The sequence below is a fragment of the Callospermophilus lateralis genome, chromosome X (assembly GCF_048772815.1).
Source record: "Callospermophilus lateralis isolate mCalLat2 chromosome X, mCalLat2.hap1, whole genome shotgun sequence".
Taxonomy (NCBI): domain Eukaryota; kingdom Metazoa; phylum Chordata; class Mammalia; order Rodentia; family Sciuridae; genus Callospermophilus; species Callospermophilus lateralis.
Window position 1 is genome coordinate 96,549,199 of NC_135325.1, and position 19,718 is coordinate 96,568,916.

Here is a 19,718-nt window from a genome sequence, read left to right on the forward strand (position 1 = left end):
AGAAAGTAGCGCAGAAATGACGTCACAAGCGCGCCGCACCTTTTCTCTCCAAGCAACGTCGAGTCACGTGTCAGTAGTAGTCTCAAGAACTTCCGGGCTGTCCCATCAGGCTAAGATTCACGGGGGCTCACTCTCAGACTCCCAGAACTTCCTTCACCTCGGCTAAGTTAGCTGGGACTGCTTTAGTTGTGACATCTTCAGTATTATTTAAATCATTTATTTAAATTTTTATATGCTCATGGATATTTAAATTATACATGTGTACATATATATATATGTATAAATATATAACCTGATATAAAAAGGACTGTACATTACACATTATATATGCATAATACAGATTTTTAGGTGTGTCTTTATGATTTCTTTCTTTAATGGCACTGTTCAGGATGAGTACCTAATGAAGCATATTTTCATTATTAGATATGATTCATATAAAATTCATTCTTGGGGGCTGAGGTTGTGGCTCAGTGGTAGAGCGCTCGCCTAACACATGCGAGGCCCTGGGTTCGATCCTCAGCACCACATAAATGTAAAATAAAGATTAAAAAAAATCATTCTTTATATTCACAAAGTTGTTCGACCATCATTATCTAATTAATTCCAGAACATTTTCATCATCTCAAACTATATTATTAATACCTATTAATAGTCACTGCCTGCCTCCTTCCCAGTCACTGGCAAACACTAGTCTACTATCCTATGGATTTGCCTATTCTAGTATTTTATATAAATTGAATTATATAACATGTGATCATTTGTCTGGCTTCTTTCGCTTAGCATGTTTTCAAGGTTAATCCATATTGTATGACTTCAGGTCTTTTCATGGTTCAATAGTATTTCATGACATGGATATACCATATTTTGTTTATACATTCATCAGTTAATGAATATTTACCTTGTTTACATTTTTGGCTGTTATAGATAATGCTGCTATGAATATTCATATATAAATTTTTGCAAGGACTACTGTTTTCCATTCTTTTAGGTGTGTACATATAAGAGTCAAATTACTGGCTCAGAGAGTAAGTGTGCATGTAAATTTGGGGGGGGAGAGGAGGCAAAGGGACTAAACCCAGTGGCAATTAAACACTGAGCCATTCTGTCTCCCTAAATTGCTTAGGGCCTCGCTAATTTTCTTAGGCTGGCTTTGAACCTGCAATCCTCCTGTCTCAGCCTCCCAAGCCACAGGGATTACAGGCATGTGCCACAGTGCCTGGCTACATGTAAATTTTTGAGAAACTACTAGAGGGTTTTTAAAAGCAGTTGCACAGTTTTACTTCCCTACCAGCAAGGTATGAAAGTTCTAATTTCTCCATATCTTTGCCAATAATTTTTACCATCTTTGTTATTATAGCTATCTCAATATTTCTTTTTTAAATATTTTTTTAGTTATTGAGAGACCTTTTCATTTATTTATATGTGGTACTGAGAATCAAACCCGCTGCCTCACACATGCCAGGCAAGTGTGCTGCTACTGAGTCACAGCCACAGCCCACTATCTTGGTATTAATTTGCAGCTTTGATTTTCACTTTCCTGATGGCTAATGATGTTGAGCATCTTTTCATGGGCTTATTGAGCATCTATATATCATCTTTGGGAGAACATCCATTCAAATCCTTGACACATTTTAATTGGGTTGTCAGTTTATTGTTGAGCTGTAGGAGTTATTTATATATTGTGTATACTAGACCCTAAGCATGTAAATTATTTGAAAGTAGAGGAATCTTAACAGTCCTATTTGCCCCCAGGTAAAAGGGAACATCATCCACCCTTTCTTCTCCAACCCAGAAACTCTTCCCTGAATTCCTTTTGTGGATAACAGGAACCTGGGGGATATTCCAGTATAAGTAAATTCAGACAATCTATGTTGGATAACTTCAATAATCCAAATGATGGCACCAGAATAGTGGATTTTTAAGACAGATATTACTAAAGACAGCAGGAGTTTGTGGCTAGAAAGACAGAAGATGTAAACCAATGGAAATTTAAAACTCTTGAATGAACATAAGAGAAACCCATTTAAGCCTTAGAGAATCACAGTGTTTTCTACTTGGGTTTTAGTCCAGGTTCATCCCTATGATTATATTATTGAATATTATTGATCTTCTACTATGTATCAGGTACTGTGCTTTACACTGGTTGGAAGTGATAAATAACACATAGTCTTACCTGTGGCTTAGTCTAGTGCAGGGTGGGCAAACTTTTCCTGTAAAGGGACTACCCCTTGGTATGACAGCCAAGAAACAAAATAATTTCCACAAGTGTTTTATTGACAGAATTAAAAATACAATGTTAGCGCTTGTTAAAAATTTAATTAACAATGTTAATGATTTTTTTGTAATAAATATCTACTAGTGAGAAGAGGGGAATAATATTTCACTTACTGTTCAAAGTGAGTGTTCTCAATCATTAAATCCTTCTGATGACAGAAGCCCAGTCTGGAATGATGCAGTCACCAGCCAAGGACATAATAGATTATGATAGTAGAAGTTGGCAGAGGCAAAAAATAGATTTTCCTCGGGAGTCAGTTGCAAATATTAATCTGTTAAAGCTTATTTGTAACAACATTGCTGTATTTCATCTTTGAATTTTTTTCACACAAATAAATACTGCCCTATACTGATATCAGTTCCCAAGTCTATGATTTCGAGCATATTCATCTCATAGAAGGCATTTATAGAATTCTATTAGAGTATTCTCTTGACCAAAATTGCCTTTTACTATGTCCTTGCATTGAAGATTAATCACTTCCAATTGAAGTTTAGGTAAAAGATCTTCAGTTGAAGTTAAATTGATTTTGAAATACAGAATTTCCTTTGCACTTGCACCAAGTCTGAAAAACATTGTTGGAACTTTAATTTGAGCTCAGGAAATATACTTACTGTAAATTTCTGTAAGAATAAAAAATCTTGATTGTTGTTTTTTAACTTTTGACAGTACAAGAATCAATAAAAGCAAATGATGTTTCTTGTGATTCAATGTTAGTTGTTATTGAATAACTACTGCAGTATAAGTGTCACATATAAGCACTGTTTTGCCTTATAATTTTAGGTTAAATCCATTAAGAAACATCATTAAGTCTATAGCAAAAGCTAATTTCAAAAAACTGTTCAATAATAGTTGTCAGGGGTGGTTTTTCTCATCCTGAAATTTTTTTACATATTTTTTAGTTGTAGATGGACACAATATCTTTATTTTATTTATTTACTTTTTATGTGGTGCTGAGGATCGAACCCTGTGCCTCATACTTGCTAGGCAAGCATTCTACCACTGAGCAACACAGCCCCAGCTCCTCATCCTGAAAATGTTTAATCTGAGGTCTTAGTTCCTATAAATTTCAATATTTACCGCTATTAAGCTATTGAAATGCTATGGGGAGGGCAATTCAGAAATATTCAACGTCTAGCCAGGCACGGGCATGCATTCCAGCAATTTGGGAGGTTGAGGCAGGAGGACTGCAAGTTCAAAGCTAGCCTCAGCAATTTAGCAAGGCCCTATGCAACTTAACAAGACCCTATCTCAAAATAAAAAATAAAAAGGGCTGGAGGTGTCGCTCAGTGTTTAAGTGGTTAGGTTCAATCCCCAGTACCAAGAAAAAGAGGGTAGGGGGAGAGAAATATTCAAGCTTTCAAGTTCTAGTTGTGGGTAAATTAAGAATCAGGAGATAGGGAAAATATCCCAGATTAAGTGGGTAGGCCTGATGCAGCAACACTGATCCTTGCAAGAGGGATGAAGTTAGTCAGGGTTCACAGAAAAAGCCATGTGATGACAGAAGCCCAGTCTGGAGTGATGCAGTCACCAGTCAAGGACATAATAGATTATGATAGTAGAAGCTGGCAGAGGCAAAAAATAGATTTTCCTCTGGAGTATCTAGAAGCAACCAGGCCAGTCAATGAGTTTGGTTTCAGACTTCTGATGTCCAAAACTCCAAGAGAATAAATTTGTGTTCTCTCAAGCCACTAAATTTGTGATAATTTGTTATAGCACTATAACAAATATAAAACTATATCTACAAAAGCTACAGTGTTGTGCATTGGAATTCAATCAAACCAGCCACAGACCAGGGAACTACAACTATTATAGTCTGTTATAAGATACTGTTTAAATTTCTGATTCTTTTAGTCTTTTTTTCTTTTTTCCTCTTCCTTAATTTGTAGTTTTTCTAACCATTGCTCTGCTATGAATTTGGAATATTGTGACAAGTGTGTAGTCCTGTAATATCAATGCACATTGTGATATGTTTAGCAATGCTACAGTGTCATTGTGTATCGAACACAATGCTTTAACATCTAATTCCATAACCAATTATTCCACATCCCAGTGTACCTCAAAAATGTGACATTCAAGGGCTGGGGTTGTGGCTCAGTGGTAAAGTGCTTGCCTAGCATGTGTGAGGCACTGGGTTTATTTCTCAGCACCACATAAAAATTAAAAATAAAATTTCATCCACAACTAATATATGGCATTCAAAGTTCACTTTTATCTCCTTGTGTTTTATTAATTAATTAATTAATTTATTTATTTATTGCAGCACTGGTGATTGAACATGATGCACTTTACCACTGAGCTACATCTCCATCCCTTTTTATTTTGAGACAGGGTCTTGCTACATTGCTGAGGATGGTCTCGAACTTGAGATCCTTCTGCCTTAGCCTTCCAAATTGCTGGTATTAGAGGTGTGCGCCACTGCATCCAACTTAATCTTCTTGTGTTAATGGGATATGTATGCACTTGTAACTTAAAAAAAATGCAGTGATATGACAATAAATGTGACACTCAAAATGCATGGTCACAACTACTCAACTCTGCTATTATAGCACAAAAGCAGCCACAGACAGAATATCAATGAACAAGCATGGCTGCATCCCAGTGAAACTTTCTTAATGTACATTGATATTTTAATTTTATGTAATTTTCATGTATCATGAAATATTATTAAATGCTATTCTTCATTTGATTTGTTTCAACCATTTCTTAGCTTGCAGACCATAGTAAAAAGGTGGATTTGGTTGGTTGGTTTGAATTGAATTCCAATGCACAACACTGTAGCTTTTGTAGATATAGTTTTATATTTGTTACAATGCTATAACAAATTATCACAAATTTAGTGGCTTGAGAGAACACAAATTTATTCTCTTGGAGTTTTGGACATCAGAAGTCTAAAACCAAACTCATTGACTGGCCTGGTTGCTTCTAGATACTCCAGAGGAAAATCTGGTTTTTGCCTCTGCCAGCTTCTACTATCATAATCTATTATGTCCTTGACTGGTGACTGCATCACTCCAGACTGGGCTTCTGTCATCACATGGCTTTTTCTGTGAACCCTGACTAACTTCATCCCTCTTGCAAGGATCAGTGTTGCTGTATCAGGCCCACCCACTTAATCTGGGATATTTTCCCTATCTCCTGATTCTTAATTTACCCACATCTGAAAAGTCCCTTTTGCCACATAAGGTAACATATTCACAGGTTCCAGAGATTGATTAGGACATGGAGATGGGGGATCATCTCATTCAGCCTGCCACACCATATTTTTGTGCTCTTGATTCAGCAATTCAGCAGCTACATTCAAGGCCCTAATTTGCCCATTTCTCTAAATTCTGATAATCCTAGAGGCAGTAGATGGAAAACAAACTACTATTTGCCAAGAGGCACACTGTAATAAGTGTTGCTTCTTATAAGTGGTTCTCTGGACTTATCTTGTAATATTGGAGTCAAGAAAGAACTTTTGATTTTATTTTCTTTTGTTTCATTGCTTCATTCTTCCTTTTTCTTGGTACTGGGAGTTGAAACTAGGGGTGCTTTCTACTGAGCTACATCCTCAGTCCTTTTTTAAATTTTTTTTATTTTGAAACAGTGCCTTGCTAAATTGCTGAGGCTGGCCTTGAACTTTTGATCATCCTGCCTCAGCCTCCTGAGTAGCTGGGATTACAGGGAATGTGCCACCATATCAGGCTCTATTGTTTCTTAGTTGCTATTTAGACTAAACATTATCATTAGAAGTGGAAGTCAGCTAGGCACAGTGGTGCACACCAGTAATTTCAGTGACTCAGGAGGCTAAGGCAGGAAGATAGCAAATTTGAAGCCAGCCTCAGTAATTTAGCAAGGCTCTAAGCAACTTAGTGAGACCCTGTCTCAAAATTTAAAAATAAAAAGGGCTGGGGATGTGGCTCCATGGTTAAGTTCAAAACCAGCCTCAGGAATTTAACAAGGCCCTAAGCAACTCAGGGAGATCCTATCTCAAAAGAAAAAAATAAAGCCGGGCATGGTGGTGCATGCCTGTAATATCAGCTACTCGGGAGGCTGAGGCAGGAGGATTGCAAGTTCAGACCAGCCTCAGCAGAAAGCAAGGCACTAAGCAACTCAGTGAGACCCTGTTTCTAAATAAAAATACAAAAAAAATAGGGCTGGGGATGTGGCTCAGTGGTAGAGTGCCCCTGAGTTCAATCCCCAGTACCAAAAAAAAAAAAAAAAAAAGAAAAGAAAAAATAAAAGAAAAGAAAAAAGAAAGAAAGAAAGAAAGAGAAAGGGCTGGGGATGTGGCTTAGTGATTAAGTGCCCCTGGGTTCAATCCCTGGTACCAAAAAAAAGGAAGTGGCAGTCACAGGAAAATAAAAGTCTATTGCCTTCACTAAATACTAGAAATATAAACCTTAAAATATAGCCTTATAATTCAATAAGTGATAGTTATTCCATATCTTCCCTAATCCAAAATTCTGACTTCAGGAAAGTCAGAATCCATTCTGCATGATGAAATCTTCATGAAAGAAACTTCACAATTTCCCTAGTCATATAATATATTCCCACAATTCACAGTTCTCCCTTTTAGGAAAAATTTCAAATCCTTGCCTGTGGACAATCTGGAATCTCTTATCTTCCCGAGGGTTGAAAGACCTGTGAAAACCCACAGATTAATTACCAATACACTTTTTCTTTAAATTAAAAGGGCTTCTCATTTCTTGGCCCAGTCTCTTGAGTGGAGGCGGGGGTGAGGCTTGGCTGTAAAGAGGGTATTTCTTCAAGATGTCAAGGTGAGAGGAGGTGGAAGGAATGCTTGGCCAACAGTGCTATAGTTAGTATGTTCTAGCCTGATAATCATCTGTGCTGGGAAACAATCTTCTGTGTTACTGCTTGCTATGACAACCCTGCTTCTGATGAGGAATGTGGGGGCACAGTGTTCCTGTGATGTAATTCCATTCTACAGTCAGAAAAAGCTATTCCCAGGGAGATGCCATGGGGGCTTCCAAACTGCTTTGGTTCATGCTCTTGAGTTGTCATGATTATACAGTCCAAGGAAGGAAGAGAAAGGGGGTTTCCAAAAAAAGGAGAAGCCCACAACAAATTCAAATACTTTTTTTTTCCCCACAGTGCTTGGAATCTCACCCAGGGCCTCACGCATGCTAGGCAAGCACTTTACCACTGAGCTATATCCTCAGCCCCCAAATACATTCATGTCTTGCAGTGAATCTCAAACATTTATATTTAGTATCGGAGCTTCCCAGTCCCTTTCATACTCTTCAGGACAGTGTGTGCTGCTTCTCAATAGGATTTATTCAATATATCTCTCTCATGCTCAACTCTTAGAAGTGCTGCCCATCAAACCTAAACTACTGAGCTGGGGTTGTAGCTCAATGATAGAGCACTTGCCTAGCACATGTGAGGCACTGGGCTGCCAATCTCTCAGCAACAGAGAATTTCTCTTCCATCAAATCCTTCTCACACTTTGAATCTTTCTTCAGGGAGAACCCAGTCCACTTTGAGGGCTTACCTAATTAGACCAGGCCCACCATGGATAATCTCCCTATCTTAAAATCATCTACTTTGGGACCTCAACACCACACAAAAATAAATAAAATAAAGATATTTTAAAAATTCTAAATTCCACTTTAAAAATACTAAATTACCTATCCATGCATTTGAAGGTATTTAGTCAACTTCCATCACTGTCATTTTTCCAGGCTGAAGAACCTCTCCATTAGCCATGCTAATTTGCTTGCTTTGAACTCAAGATCCTCCTGAGTCTCCTGAGCTGCTGGGATTACAGGCATGTGCCACCACACCCAGCTTTTGCAGATTTTATTTACTTATTTGTTTGTTTTGCAGTACTGTGATAGAACCCAGGACCTTGCCAGTGCTGGCAAGTGCTTTACCACTTAGCTATTTAGAAGATTTAATTAAGGTCCCAAATTAGATGACTTTAAGATAGGGAGATTATCCAGGGTGGGCCTGACCTAATCAGGTAAGCCCTCAAAGTGGACTGGGTTCTCCCTGGAGAAAGATTCAAAGTGTGAGAAGGATTTGATGGAAGAGAAATTCTCTGTTGCTGAGAGATTGGCATAGCTCTAATGATTTCACTTCCTTGCTCAACCATCTTCCAAGTAGTAGACCATGTGGTAAGGATTGCAAGTAGCCTCTAGGAGTTGAGAGTGGTCCCCATTTGTGAGCTGGTAAGGAAATAGGGACCTTAGTCCTATAACTGCAAGAAACTGGAGTTGACCTACAATTTGTGGTAATCTGTGATAGAAAACAAATTCCTTTGCTTTTGCACATCTTGCTTTTGTGGATTTCATGTGTGTGTTTAGTAGACTGCAAATCCCTACATGCAAGGAAAAGGATTTTTAAATTTATTTTGGTATCCACTTCCCACCACAGCTATATGATGCTATTAGAGAGACTTGCCTTAACTGATAAGATGGAGTTAATGGGAGATATAAATCCTTGACCATGAAGATGCCTGGTGTTAAGCAGCATCTACAATCATTACCACTGTCAAGTGGCTCCTTACTCCCATGTTAAAATCCAATTCCTGCATGTCTGATTCCTCCTGGACATCTTCATGTAGATGTCTCATCAGTCCCATGAACTCCATAAATCCTACTCAAAATTCCCTCTTCCAAACTTGACCCCTCCCCCTCTATATGCTAATCCTGATAACGGAACCTTGGAATTCCCACTTATCTTGGGACTTAGCATATTTGTTGATTTCTGCTACTCTCTTAGCCTCCACAGTCAATCGGTTGCCAAATTCTCTCCATTCATCCCATCCACTCCTTTATTGGCATTGCCTGGTTCAGTATCTCTCACCTAAAATGCTGCGAGAGTAGGCTAGCTGATCTCCTGGGGCCAATCTCTGATTAGCACAGCTCTAATGATGTCATTTTCCTGTTCAACCACCTTCTAAGGAATCCATTAGCTTGAAATTCAAAACTGTCCATGACATAAGCCTACCTTTCTCATATTTTCCATAATTCTTAAATGAGCATTTTTCCTACCTTCTAAATTATTTTGAATTGACTTTCAAAAACTCTTCTTTAAAAATGTTATTGCTTTTGCAGGTCCACGTACTAACTGTGACTCCTCCCTGAAACCTGCAGCTTTTCCACGCACATCTTACTGTTATTTTCACTCCAGATCCACTATCCTTCCAATTCTCTGCAGTCGGATACCTTGGACTCTTCTGAACATATACTAGCCGCTTGGCTTGTTGAACTGCCAAGGGGGAAATGTGGTTCCAGAGCCAAATTGTGAGTGCCCAGAACTAAAACAAACAAACACACACAAACAAACAAAAAACATATTGTACTTGCCTTAAGCTCCCATTCTCTCCCTGAGGACACAAAATGGCATTTTATTCGGCTTTGGGGTAATCACTGACCCCTAAATGTTAGGATCACAATCCTGAACATTCATTCTATATAAAAGGGACCCAGGGCCTCCTTTCATAGTCAAGGCGGATTTATTCTTTTGCTTTTCCATGATCTTAACCAATTCCCCACCCCCACCCCACCTCACCCCCCAAGCACCCCTCCACTCCCACCCCGCACCCCACCCCCACCCGCCCTGCACACCCCTGTACCCCTGTACCACCCCGCACCCCCACCCCCACCCCCCCACACCACCCCCCACCCCCCCACCCCATTCCCCACCCCCCAACACCACCCCCCACCCCCCCACACCACCCCCCACCCCCCCACACCACCCCCCACCCCCCCACCCCCCACACCACCCCCCACCCCCCCACCCCCCACACCACCCCCACCCCCCCACCCCCCCACACCATTCCCCACCCCCCCACACCATTCCCCACCCCCCCACACCATTCCCCACCCCCCACACCACCCCCCACCCCCCCACCCCCCCGCACAACCCCCTGCGGGCCCCCCCCCCCCCCGCACACTCCCTCCCGCCCCCTCCCGCCCCCGCACCCCCCCCCCACTCCCATCCGGGTCTCCTATGTCTGCCTGGGAGTGTACCCTAGAGTTCCCGCTTTTTGAGAACCGGTTTTGCCTCCGCCCACTGCTACTTCCACTAGTTTGGGATTTGGTGATCTTCTCCTCTCCTCTCCTCCTTTCCCCACCCCAGCCATAGTGTGCACTTTAATAAATGATATGGTCTTAAAAGAAAAAGGAAGAAAAAAAGCAGAAAACTTCCCAGGGTTCGTCTTCAAATTGGCAAGTAGAGACAGACCCGTTCCACCACTAAATTCTTGTGAATTGTAGGCTTCGTTTGCCCCGAAGCCTGCCTCTCACCCTTGACCATCCAGGAACCACTCCCAGCTTCCTAGCTGGGATTTAATGACATAAGCAACTTTCGCTCTCCCCCCGCCCCGGCTCGTGTTGGTACGGCCTGTCCAGCGTAAGGCGTTCCATCCCCCCCTTTCCTTTCAGGTTGGTTCAGCCCCCGTATACTCCGGGGTGGTGCTTAGCCGGCGGCAGACAGACCCTCGACTTCGGAGAGGCAGTGCTGTTCCTCTGGGTGCTTCCTCCACATCTTCTTCAGCTTCTTCGGTCTCCTCGGCCTCCTTACCGACCGCAGGGACCCGAGACTCTGGTGTATGCCCCACCCCTGACCCTGCTAGAGATATGTCCACCCCGGCTCGGCGGCGCCTCATGCGGGACTTCAAGAGGTAAACCGTCGGGGACAGCGGAGGCCGGGGTCTGCCCGCCGGGGCACTGGGCGGGTCCCGAGGCGGACCGGGTGGGGTGGGGTAAAGGTAGCGGAGGGCGGACGCGAGTGCCGGACTCGGGGGCCCCTGTCTGTGTCTCTAAAGGTTGCAGGAGGATCCTCCGGCTGGAGTCAGTGGGGCTCCGTCCGAGAACAACATAATGGTTTGGAACGCGGTCATTTTTGGGTGAGTCTGCGTTCCCGGTGCTGGCGAGGGATCGGGGAAACCAACCGTCTCAGTGTGCTTTCCGGGTCAGGTCCTTTAAGAAGGCGGAGGGTGAAAGGGAAAATATTTGGGTTTGGTCGGGCCTAGGCGCCACCCCGGAGCCTGTGCCTCGATTAGTTTGGTTCCCGCTGCCGGGGGAACCGTTTGGAGTTCTAGGGGGGCGGAGTGGGGAGTGGTGGAGGTTAGGCGCGGTGGCCTGCACTGTGTTTCTGAGCCTAAAATGTGTACTTGTAGTGGTTTTCAACCTAGGCAGCCGGTGGTTGACCAGAGGTAGGGATGGCAGACCTTGGATGGCCATCCTCTTAAAATGAACCGGGAGAAGGGAACCCTTTAAGCGGGAACTGACTAGTTTTCTCTGTGTTGCAGGCCTGAAGGGACCCCATTTGAGGATGGTAAGAGAGTTTCTTTACCCACCTTTCAGGAGCTTGATCAGCTGGGGAAGGGGTTTCCAGTCATCCTGCAAGTGCCTCCTACTTAGGAATCTGCTTCTGCCTACTAAAGGCTTGAGTGGAATCCAATGTGTGGCAGGTTGTTTTGGAACTTGTCTTCTTAACTAGAATGGCACCTTTTCTCTTGCTTTCTTTTAAAAACAATCTGAGTAAGGCGATCCCACTTGTTAAAAGGAGTATCATAGCACTGGTACTAAGAATTTTGAGATTTGGGCTGTGATCCTGCCAAATTCAGCTCTTCATTAGAAATACTGAATTAATATGAAGCCAACCAGTTGCTGACAATCCGCAGAGACCCCCAAAGATCATCTAGTTCAGAATTCTATCCCAAGGGCAGGAATTGTATTCAGGAGGTGCTTAATATGTGTGTGTTGGATGCTGACTGGATTCAAGAATCCCTTACACATAATTATCTGTCTCTACAATCTTACGTTGAATGCCTGCCAGCCTCACTACTCTAAGACGGTCTTAAATGCCTAATTTCAGTATAATATTGTTTCTTGATTTTAAATGAATTTGTAGTGTGTGCTTTTCATCAAGACTTTATGATCACTACTCAAGGCAGCTTCAGAATTGCAGTTAGCCTTAATTGTACCCTCTTGACCAGTGTCAAACTTATTTGAAGGAACTACATATACCAATAGGCACATATTTTTAAAAGTTATTTAGGTTTAATGTTTAAAAACACAAATGTTAATTGCTCTTTAAAAACTATTTTGAGGGCTGTGGACGTGGCTTAGTGGTAGATTGCTTGCCTGGTATGTGTGAGGCCCTTGGTTTGATCTCCAGCAATGCAAAAAATTAAAAACTTTCTATTTTGAGATAATTACATATGCAGTTGGAAGAACTACTATGTAGAGACCCTGTATATCTTTCACTTATCTCCCCAATAAACCCCTGTTTGGTAACATCTTGGTAACATCTTGAATGACTATACTACAATATCACAATCAGGAAATTGATAGTGATATAATTTTACATGTACTCAATTGTGTGTGTGTGTTTGTGTGTTTAGTTATTGTTCTTTGAAAGTTTAAGACATTTAAAAGATGATTAATATTAAACATATTTGAGCTCATGAAATTCTTTAATATTTTACATATTTTTAAAAAGAAAAGAATCTTATTTTCTCAATGATTTATCTTCCTTTGGTCACATAGCATGCATGCACATACACACACACACATACATACACACCCTTCAGTTTGAAGATGGGAACAAAAACATTTCTGCAAACTACGTAAAATAAACTTATGTCATGGAGTAGATTGCTTTTTGATGCTGCCAGTCCCCAAAATGCTGTGAGGTAAGTTGAGATCAACCAGTTTGATAATTTGCCTCAAATACTGAGATTTCCTTAGGAAACTGGACAGTCACCTGAATACTTTTAGCTTATGTTCTACTTTACCCCCTGGGTAAATAGCACTGTTCTTCAGTGCTTTGATAAAAAGATATGATAGGAGGGAGGGAGGGAGCCTAAGGACATATTACTTTGGTGCAGTTAATCATTTGAACTGATTGGTGCAAGAACTAGCTAGATTTAATTTTTCTCTACTAGATTAGTGCTAGTTTTGTTTTGCACTGAGGATTGAATCCGGGGATGCTTAACCACTGAACTACATCCCTTTTTATTTTTTGAGACAGAGTCTTGCTAGGTTGTTTAGGACCTCACTGAGTTGCAAAGGCTGGTCTTGAAGTTGTGATCCTCCTGCCCTAGCCTCTGGAGTCACTGGGATTACAGATATGTGCCACCACTCCTCGCTGGTGCTAATTTTTTTACACTGAAGCTTTGCATGCAGATTAACTGTTTTTGCTTCAGGTCTAGTAGGCTGTATTTTCATTGTCTTTTTCTGTCATTTTATTCAGACTGTTTTATGCTAGGCACAGTTTATTAATAGTACATTTGCTGGAGGTTGGCTACTTAAAATTTCAAGGGTGCTTCTCTTGTTTTAAGTGGTATGAATTGAAAAGGTACTTATGGAATCCATTATCTACCTGGACCGTCCCTTTTGACATTACTGACTCTATTTTTGATGATGTGTATCTCCATTCTGGCATTACTGAAAGGAATTACTCAGGCTAAATGACAGTAGCCTTCTTAGATTCATTCTGTCAAAGAGTCTGATCTCCACAGATGCCTAGAACTTGCTGTAAAAAATATGTTTGACTATTTTATGAATACCCCTATTTATTGTTGGGGAATTTATAGTTAAGGAAAAGACTGATAGGGATAAGTAAACGTAGTTGACTTTACTATTTCCAATGTGTTTATACATATTAAGAACCCTCAAACTACTTTTGCTTCTTCCTGTAAACCATTCACATATGTTAGAAGTTTCTGGGACAGTCAGGCCCTAAATAGAGGAAATCTTAAGGAATTCTTAAAGGTAGTTTGACTTGACTTCATGTAATTAAAGTAAGATAATATGTTGTGAAGAACTTATACTACCAAAACATTGGGTTGAAATACTTCCTCATCAAAATGTCTTGGTATATATTAGTAAATACAAATTATAGAATATAATATTCATCATATCATCTAAAAATTGTTAATAGACATGGTAAGGTACTGTATTTGCTTTCATAATACATGTGTTCTTAAGAAGTCAAATTAAATATTTTTTTTTAATGAAATCAGAGTCCACTCAGGGTGTTCCTCAAATAAATCCTGTGATGAAAGAGTTTAGGATATTATCTTAAGAATCATAATTTTCAGTCATCAAAAAATTTAAATTACATGTGCTTTACTTTGCCCTTGGGCAAAGTCACAGAGTACTAGCCGAAAGGCTGCAGGGGTTTTTTCTTTGGCCAAACATGTATTTTCAAAAATTTGGATTTGTGTATGTTTTTATGCAAAACATACAATCTCTAGTTCAATCCTGTCAGTCTTTATTGCCATATACTAGCCATTTAACACATTCATACAATTTTCCTGTTCTTTTTTTTAATATTTATTTTTTAGTTTTAGGTGGACACAATGTCTTTATTTTATTTTTATGTGGTACTGAGAATCGAACCTAGTGCCTCACACATTCTAGGCGAGCGCGCTACCACTTGAGCCACATCCCCAGCCCTTTTTTTTAATATTTATTTTTTAGTTTTAGGTTCCTGTTCTTCATGTATAGATGGATTGTTACTTTCACTGCAATGTTTTGGCTTCTTCAAAACATTGAATAATGAACAAAACCAGTAGAAATTGGGTACAACAGTGATGAGGCCAAAGTTTTCAGTTATTTTAAAGCCTACCCTTCTAAATTCTTTGAGAGTAAGCTGTAATTTCAAATTGTATACTATTCATTCTGAGAGTTTTGAATTTCATAACATTTGTCTAGGTCTTAGGAATTGCACTGAGGGTCGTACTAAAGAGGGTGTGACATTAAACAATGTGGCTAAAAGTATGAAATACCTCCTTTTTAATGTGTACATTCAATAAGAATTTGGTTTTAACTTATGTACAGGTAGACATAAACAGGTTGCTTTACTTCTCAATATTAAAAGCTGCTTTAAAAGGTGTTTGATATACTTCTTATTGAACTTCTAGGCAAGTGTTAGGCAGAAAGCTCAAATCAAGGAATTTGTGAGCCAACAACATGTATATTCAACTTGCATTTAACCGTGAGAGTTTGCTGTATGCCAGAAAGCAAGCACTATTTGATATCTGAATTCATAAACTGTGTATTTCTTACTAAGATTTAAGACTTTAGAATTATAGTTAAAATAATTTCCTATGTTTATGGAGCACTTAATTTTGTGGCACTATGCATATTTACCTTGTTTAAAGTAAAGCTCAGTAATGCTGTGGTGAGTGGTGACTGCTACTATTAACCTCACTTTACATATGAAGACTTTCCAGTTTATTCTTATTTACTTTGGTGGTACTGGAGATTGAACCCAGGGCTTTGTACATGCTAGGCAAGCACTCTACCTCTGAGCTCCATCCCCAGCCCAAGGAACTTGAGGTTTAGTCAAGTTGAACACCATCCCTGAGGTTTCACAGCTAGTTAGTAGCAAAGCAAGGATTTGTGCCCAGGTCTGTCTGATTACAAATTTTGTACTTTTACAAACGCTGTGCTCTTCTGATTTTGCTTATGCTTTCCTAATGTTAGGTTTTACCACCTTTAGAGATCATATTTAATGATGGTCTTGATTTAAGGTATGCTGTGAAGTCTGCCCAACTTTAGAGCAATTTCTTGGTTATCAGTCACTTACCTATACTTTAACCAGATTTCAGCATTGATCTTGATGTCTTTACACTTGAGATACAAAAGTTGAATGTTTTGACTCTTTACCATTCCCACTTTTCCTGCATGTTATATTTTCAGTCCTGCTGAAAAGGAAGGACTGTGCTTTCTTCCTCAAAAGGAGGAAGACTTAATGACCAGGTGGTGATAAAGGTGGAGTATGTTCTGATGGACTATGGTATGTTTGTCCATTCCATAATATTTTACTTTTTGTCCTTAGTTATAATACATAGTATCCTCATATATGGCTTCCAAAATCAAATAGTTTTTGGAGTGACGATAATTTGGGGGAATATAACATGTCCCTATATGTTGCATTTATTTTGCAGTGCTGAGGATGGAACTCCGGGCATTGCACAGACATGCTAGGCAAGCACTGTTCCACTGAGTTTACCCATCCCCCAACACTATGTTTCAGTTTAAAGTATTCTGAATTTTGGGACACATGTTCATACCAAGGGCAACTTTGTTAGCAAATTGTTTCCTATGAGGTTTGTAATAGAAAACAAACTTTTTGGGATTGTTATGTAATAGATACAGCAGTAGAATGGTGATAGTATTCTTTTTTTCTTAGGCAGTAATAAACTTATTAATGGGAACAAGGAGAAAATAAATTGCTGACTCTGAAGGAGACAGTAATAAATTATGCTCTGTCTAAACTAGGTCTATTGTATTATTATAAATAATTTATTAAATGGACTAGATTAACATTAGTAGAACATGCATTCCCTTATACCAGATAATAACTTCAGTCTTTCGGAAGTTTACTTAAAGAGATTTTAGCCAGGTTGTCCGATTGTGTTCTTGAAATTATTTAACACAATTTAACATTTTGAAGGAAATGATCTCCCCAGATCAAAATATCATACAATTCTCGAGTAAGATCCAATTTGTCTATAACTTAGTATGTTTTAGGACCTCCTTTGGGTCTTTAGGGTAACACATATTCAATTTATTTTCAATAATAGTAAACCAAACAAACATCATGAGAAAAATAGGTTTGTAGAAGTTATGAGTGTGATATAAAGCAAATGTAAATTTTAAATGGTTTCTGTCATTAATTCCCTACATTAGTGTGAATAATTAACTTGATTTTATCGTGAAGTACTTCATGAGTCATACTGAAGAGTTTTGGAGAGGGGCTATGAAGTCTGTTCTTAGATTCAATTAAATTTTCATTATATAGTCACTATTAAATGAAAAGGGACCAGTGAACACTTTTATACTTATATTCCCTTAATTTTAAAAACAACTTGATTATAGACTTGTATTTCTAGCATTGGTTTTTGACTCTTTGTGCTTTTATTCTTCCTAGTACATTTAAAATCACTGGAGAATTAAAGATGGCAGCTGAATTTGAAGTCTTTCAGTCTTCTAAAGGAAAAAGGCAAAATTTGGGGGCCAGTTTTTTTATCATTTTATTTTAAGCATATTTCCAAAATGCAGTGACCAAAGTTATCCTGCAGACAGTAATTTTGAATTCATGATGGAGGTCTTTTAGATTGGGAGAGAATAATGGCAAATCAAAACAAAACAAAATCACCTTTGGGTGGTAGTTTTTAGAATATCTGTCCTTCTTTAGAGCAATTAATAGAGATGTATTTCTTATCTGATCTGTCTTTCCTCTTTACATCTTTGCATTATTTCAATTAATACTTGAAAAAACTTACATTGTATTAAATAAAGTACTGTTTAACAAAGTGATAAATACATTTTCTTAATCCTTTCTTTTCTAACTACAGGAACATTTAAACTTACAATAGAATTCACTGAAGAATATCCGAATAAACCACCTACTGTTAGATTTGTCTCTAAGATGTTTCATCCAAATGGCAAGTATCACTTAGTGTTTTAAATGATTGCAATGTTTATTGTGGTGGTATTCAACATATCCTGTTTATTTATCTATATACTTGGGTATTTGCTTAGGCATCTTGCCGTTTCCCGAAATTTGAACTCAGTCCCTTGCCATCTTGATCTGTAGTCATAGAATTGAAGCAGTGACGGTACTTTCCCTTGTTTAGAGGTTAAGCACCTCATAATTTTAACAATTTGTCATTTACTTATTAAACAAAAATAAGGATGCTATTGAAGTTTCCTTTTAATGCTGGGCCACATTGGGGTAACCATGTGTTATGATTATCATGCCTAGGATGTAGAACAATAATTTTCAACTTTGGATGCATGTCAGAATTACCAGAAAGTATGAAAAAATACAGATGCCCAAACCCACTCCAACCTACTGAATATTAGATCCTATTGTTGAAATATTGATGGAAAAGTGCTATAGTTCTTTTAAGATTCCAACTTTTTTGCTTTTTTCCCCTAGTAGTAAGTTTAGAATAGCTTGCCTTTTTATTTAGACTATTAAAGTATTTTTCATGGTATCAGATGTTTTTTACCTTTGAGACAAGATGAAATCTTATGAACTCTGAGCTACCTTTTACCATTCACACAGGAGATGTAGTTTACTCTCATTGGGAAGTTAAAGATGGCAGCAGATTGAAATAGGACTTTGAGGAATGAATGAATAGAATGAATTTCCCACAATTGTATGGCTATATAGAGACCCTGTTAGAAAATGTGTATGATTTTCTGGATAATAGGGCAGTCTTCAGAAGAAGGAACATGAAGTTTCTTTCAGTTTTGTACCAATTACTTTTGATATCCCCTGATCATCCTGATTATTTCACTAGTAATGATTATGATTCATCTTTTTTAGGCAGTTAGCTGGGAAGCAGCCTTGGAATCTTTTTAAGCTTCAAAAGCAAAGTATTGCTTTTGACTATTTCTGTCTTGACTATAACGTTAAAACTTTCGTGGTCTTATGTTTAACATTCTTGTTTCTATGCTTAGTCTATGCAGATGGTAGTATATGTCTGGATATACTTCAGAACCGTTGGAGTCCAACCTATGATGTGTCTTCCATTTTAACATCCATACAGGTGAATTTTTCCTCAATGTGACTGTGACCTTTGAAGTGTTTACACTACAAGTTGTTTTTCGAAAGTCATGACTTAAGACCTTTTTATTTATATTTGGTTAAAGCTTATTTTACAGATAAAAGGTAGGCCTTTAAGACCCAAAATCAACAGAAAGCCCTGCCACATGTATATTTGCCTAGCTACTCATGTATTTGCTTAACTACTCACAATTAATGTAACTGTAGGTTAGTACAGTTGTTAAAAAGACAGCAAATTTAGTAGTTCCTTGGGACAATTCCATTGTTATTACCTGAAAAAAATAGCTGTTTGTCCTGAACACATAACTTTTTGCATTAAGGAACTGATATTTAATTTTTTTCCTCCATAGTCTCTATTGGATGAACCCAATCCCAATAGTCCTGCAAACAGCCAAGCTGCTCAGCTGTACCAGGAGAACAAGCGGGAATATGAAAAGCGTGTTTCTGCCATAGTAGAACAGAGCTGGCGCGACTGTTGACTGAAGGTGGAACAAAGGAAGAGGCTGAGCATAAGAAAAATATATATTGATGTGTTTATCACCTTCTTATTCCTCAATGTCATTACATTTACTTTATTAAAAGCAAAATAGCTGTTCTGCTGTTTCCATCTTCCCTTGCCAAGCTTTTCCTACCCCTTCTACTCTCTTGTTGAACATCAGAAAACACCCTCTATGAAATCAAATGTACTGTACCTGGGTTACTTGCAAAAATTACTAATGCTTAACTCTTTTTTTTGTTGTATCTCATCTTCAGCCTTTGGGCATTTATTTGTGTTACTGTACTTTACACTACGCTTTTAAGATGCATTGTTACACAAATGGTATGTATAGTTTGAAGACCAGGATGTTATTTTTAACAGAATGATTACCAAAGTGTTTCATACTGGCTGGTC

At 38.9% G+C, this 19,718-nt stretch overlaps 1 protein-coding gene across 1 annotated transcript; it reads left to right on the forward strand.

The window, feature by feature from the left end:
• Positions 1-10,671: 10,671 nt before the first annotated feature.
• Ube2a (ubiquitin conjugating enzyme E2 A) lies at positions 10,672-19,718 on the forward strand. Its single transcript, XM_077106791.1, has 6 exons — positions 10,672-10,910; positions 11,055-11,135; positions 11,541-11,566; positions 17,607-17,696; positions 18,721-18,809; positions 19,177-19,718. The coding sequence occupies exons 1-6, from the start codon at positions 10,867-10,869 to the stop codon at positions 19,303-19,305; spliced, it is 459 nt and encodes a 152-aa protein (XP_076962906.1). The 5' UTR covers positions 10,672-10,866; the 3' UTR covers positions 19,306-19,718.

Bases quoted from the DNA above. Each gene is read 5' to 3' on its own strand.
- Ube2a (XM_077106791.1), top strand. From the start codon at position 10,867: ATGTCCACCCCGGCTCGGCGGCGCCTCATGCGGGACTTCAAGAG. The intron at 11,136-11,540 runs GTGAGTCTGCGT...TCTGTGTTGCAG, and splicing joins TGGAACGCGGTCATTTTTGG to GCCTGAAGGGACCCCATTTG. The intron at 11,567-17,606 runs GTAAGAGAGTTT...TTCTAACTACAG, and splicing joins AGGGACCCCATTTGAGGATG to GAACATTTAAACTTACAATA.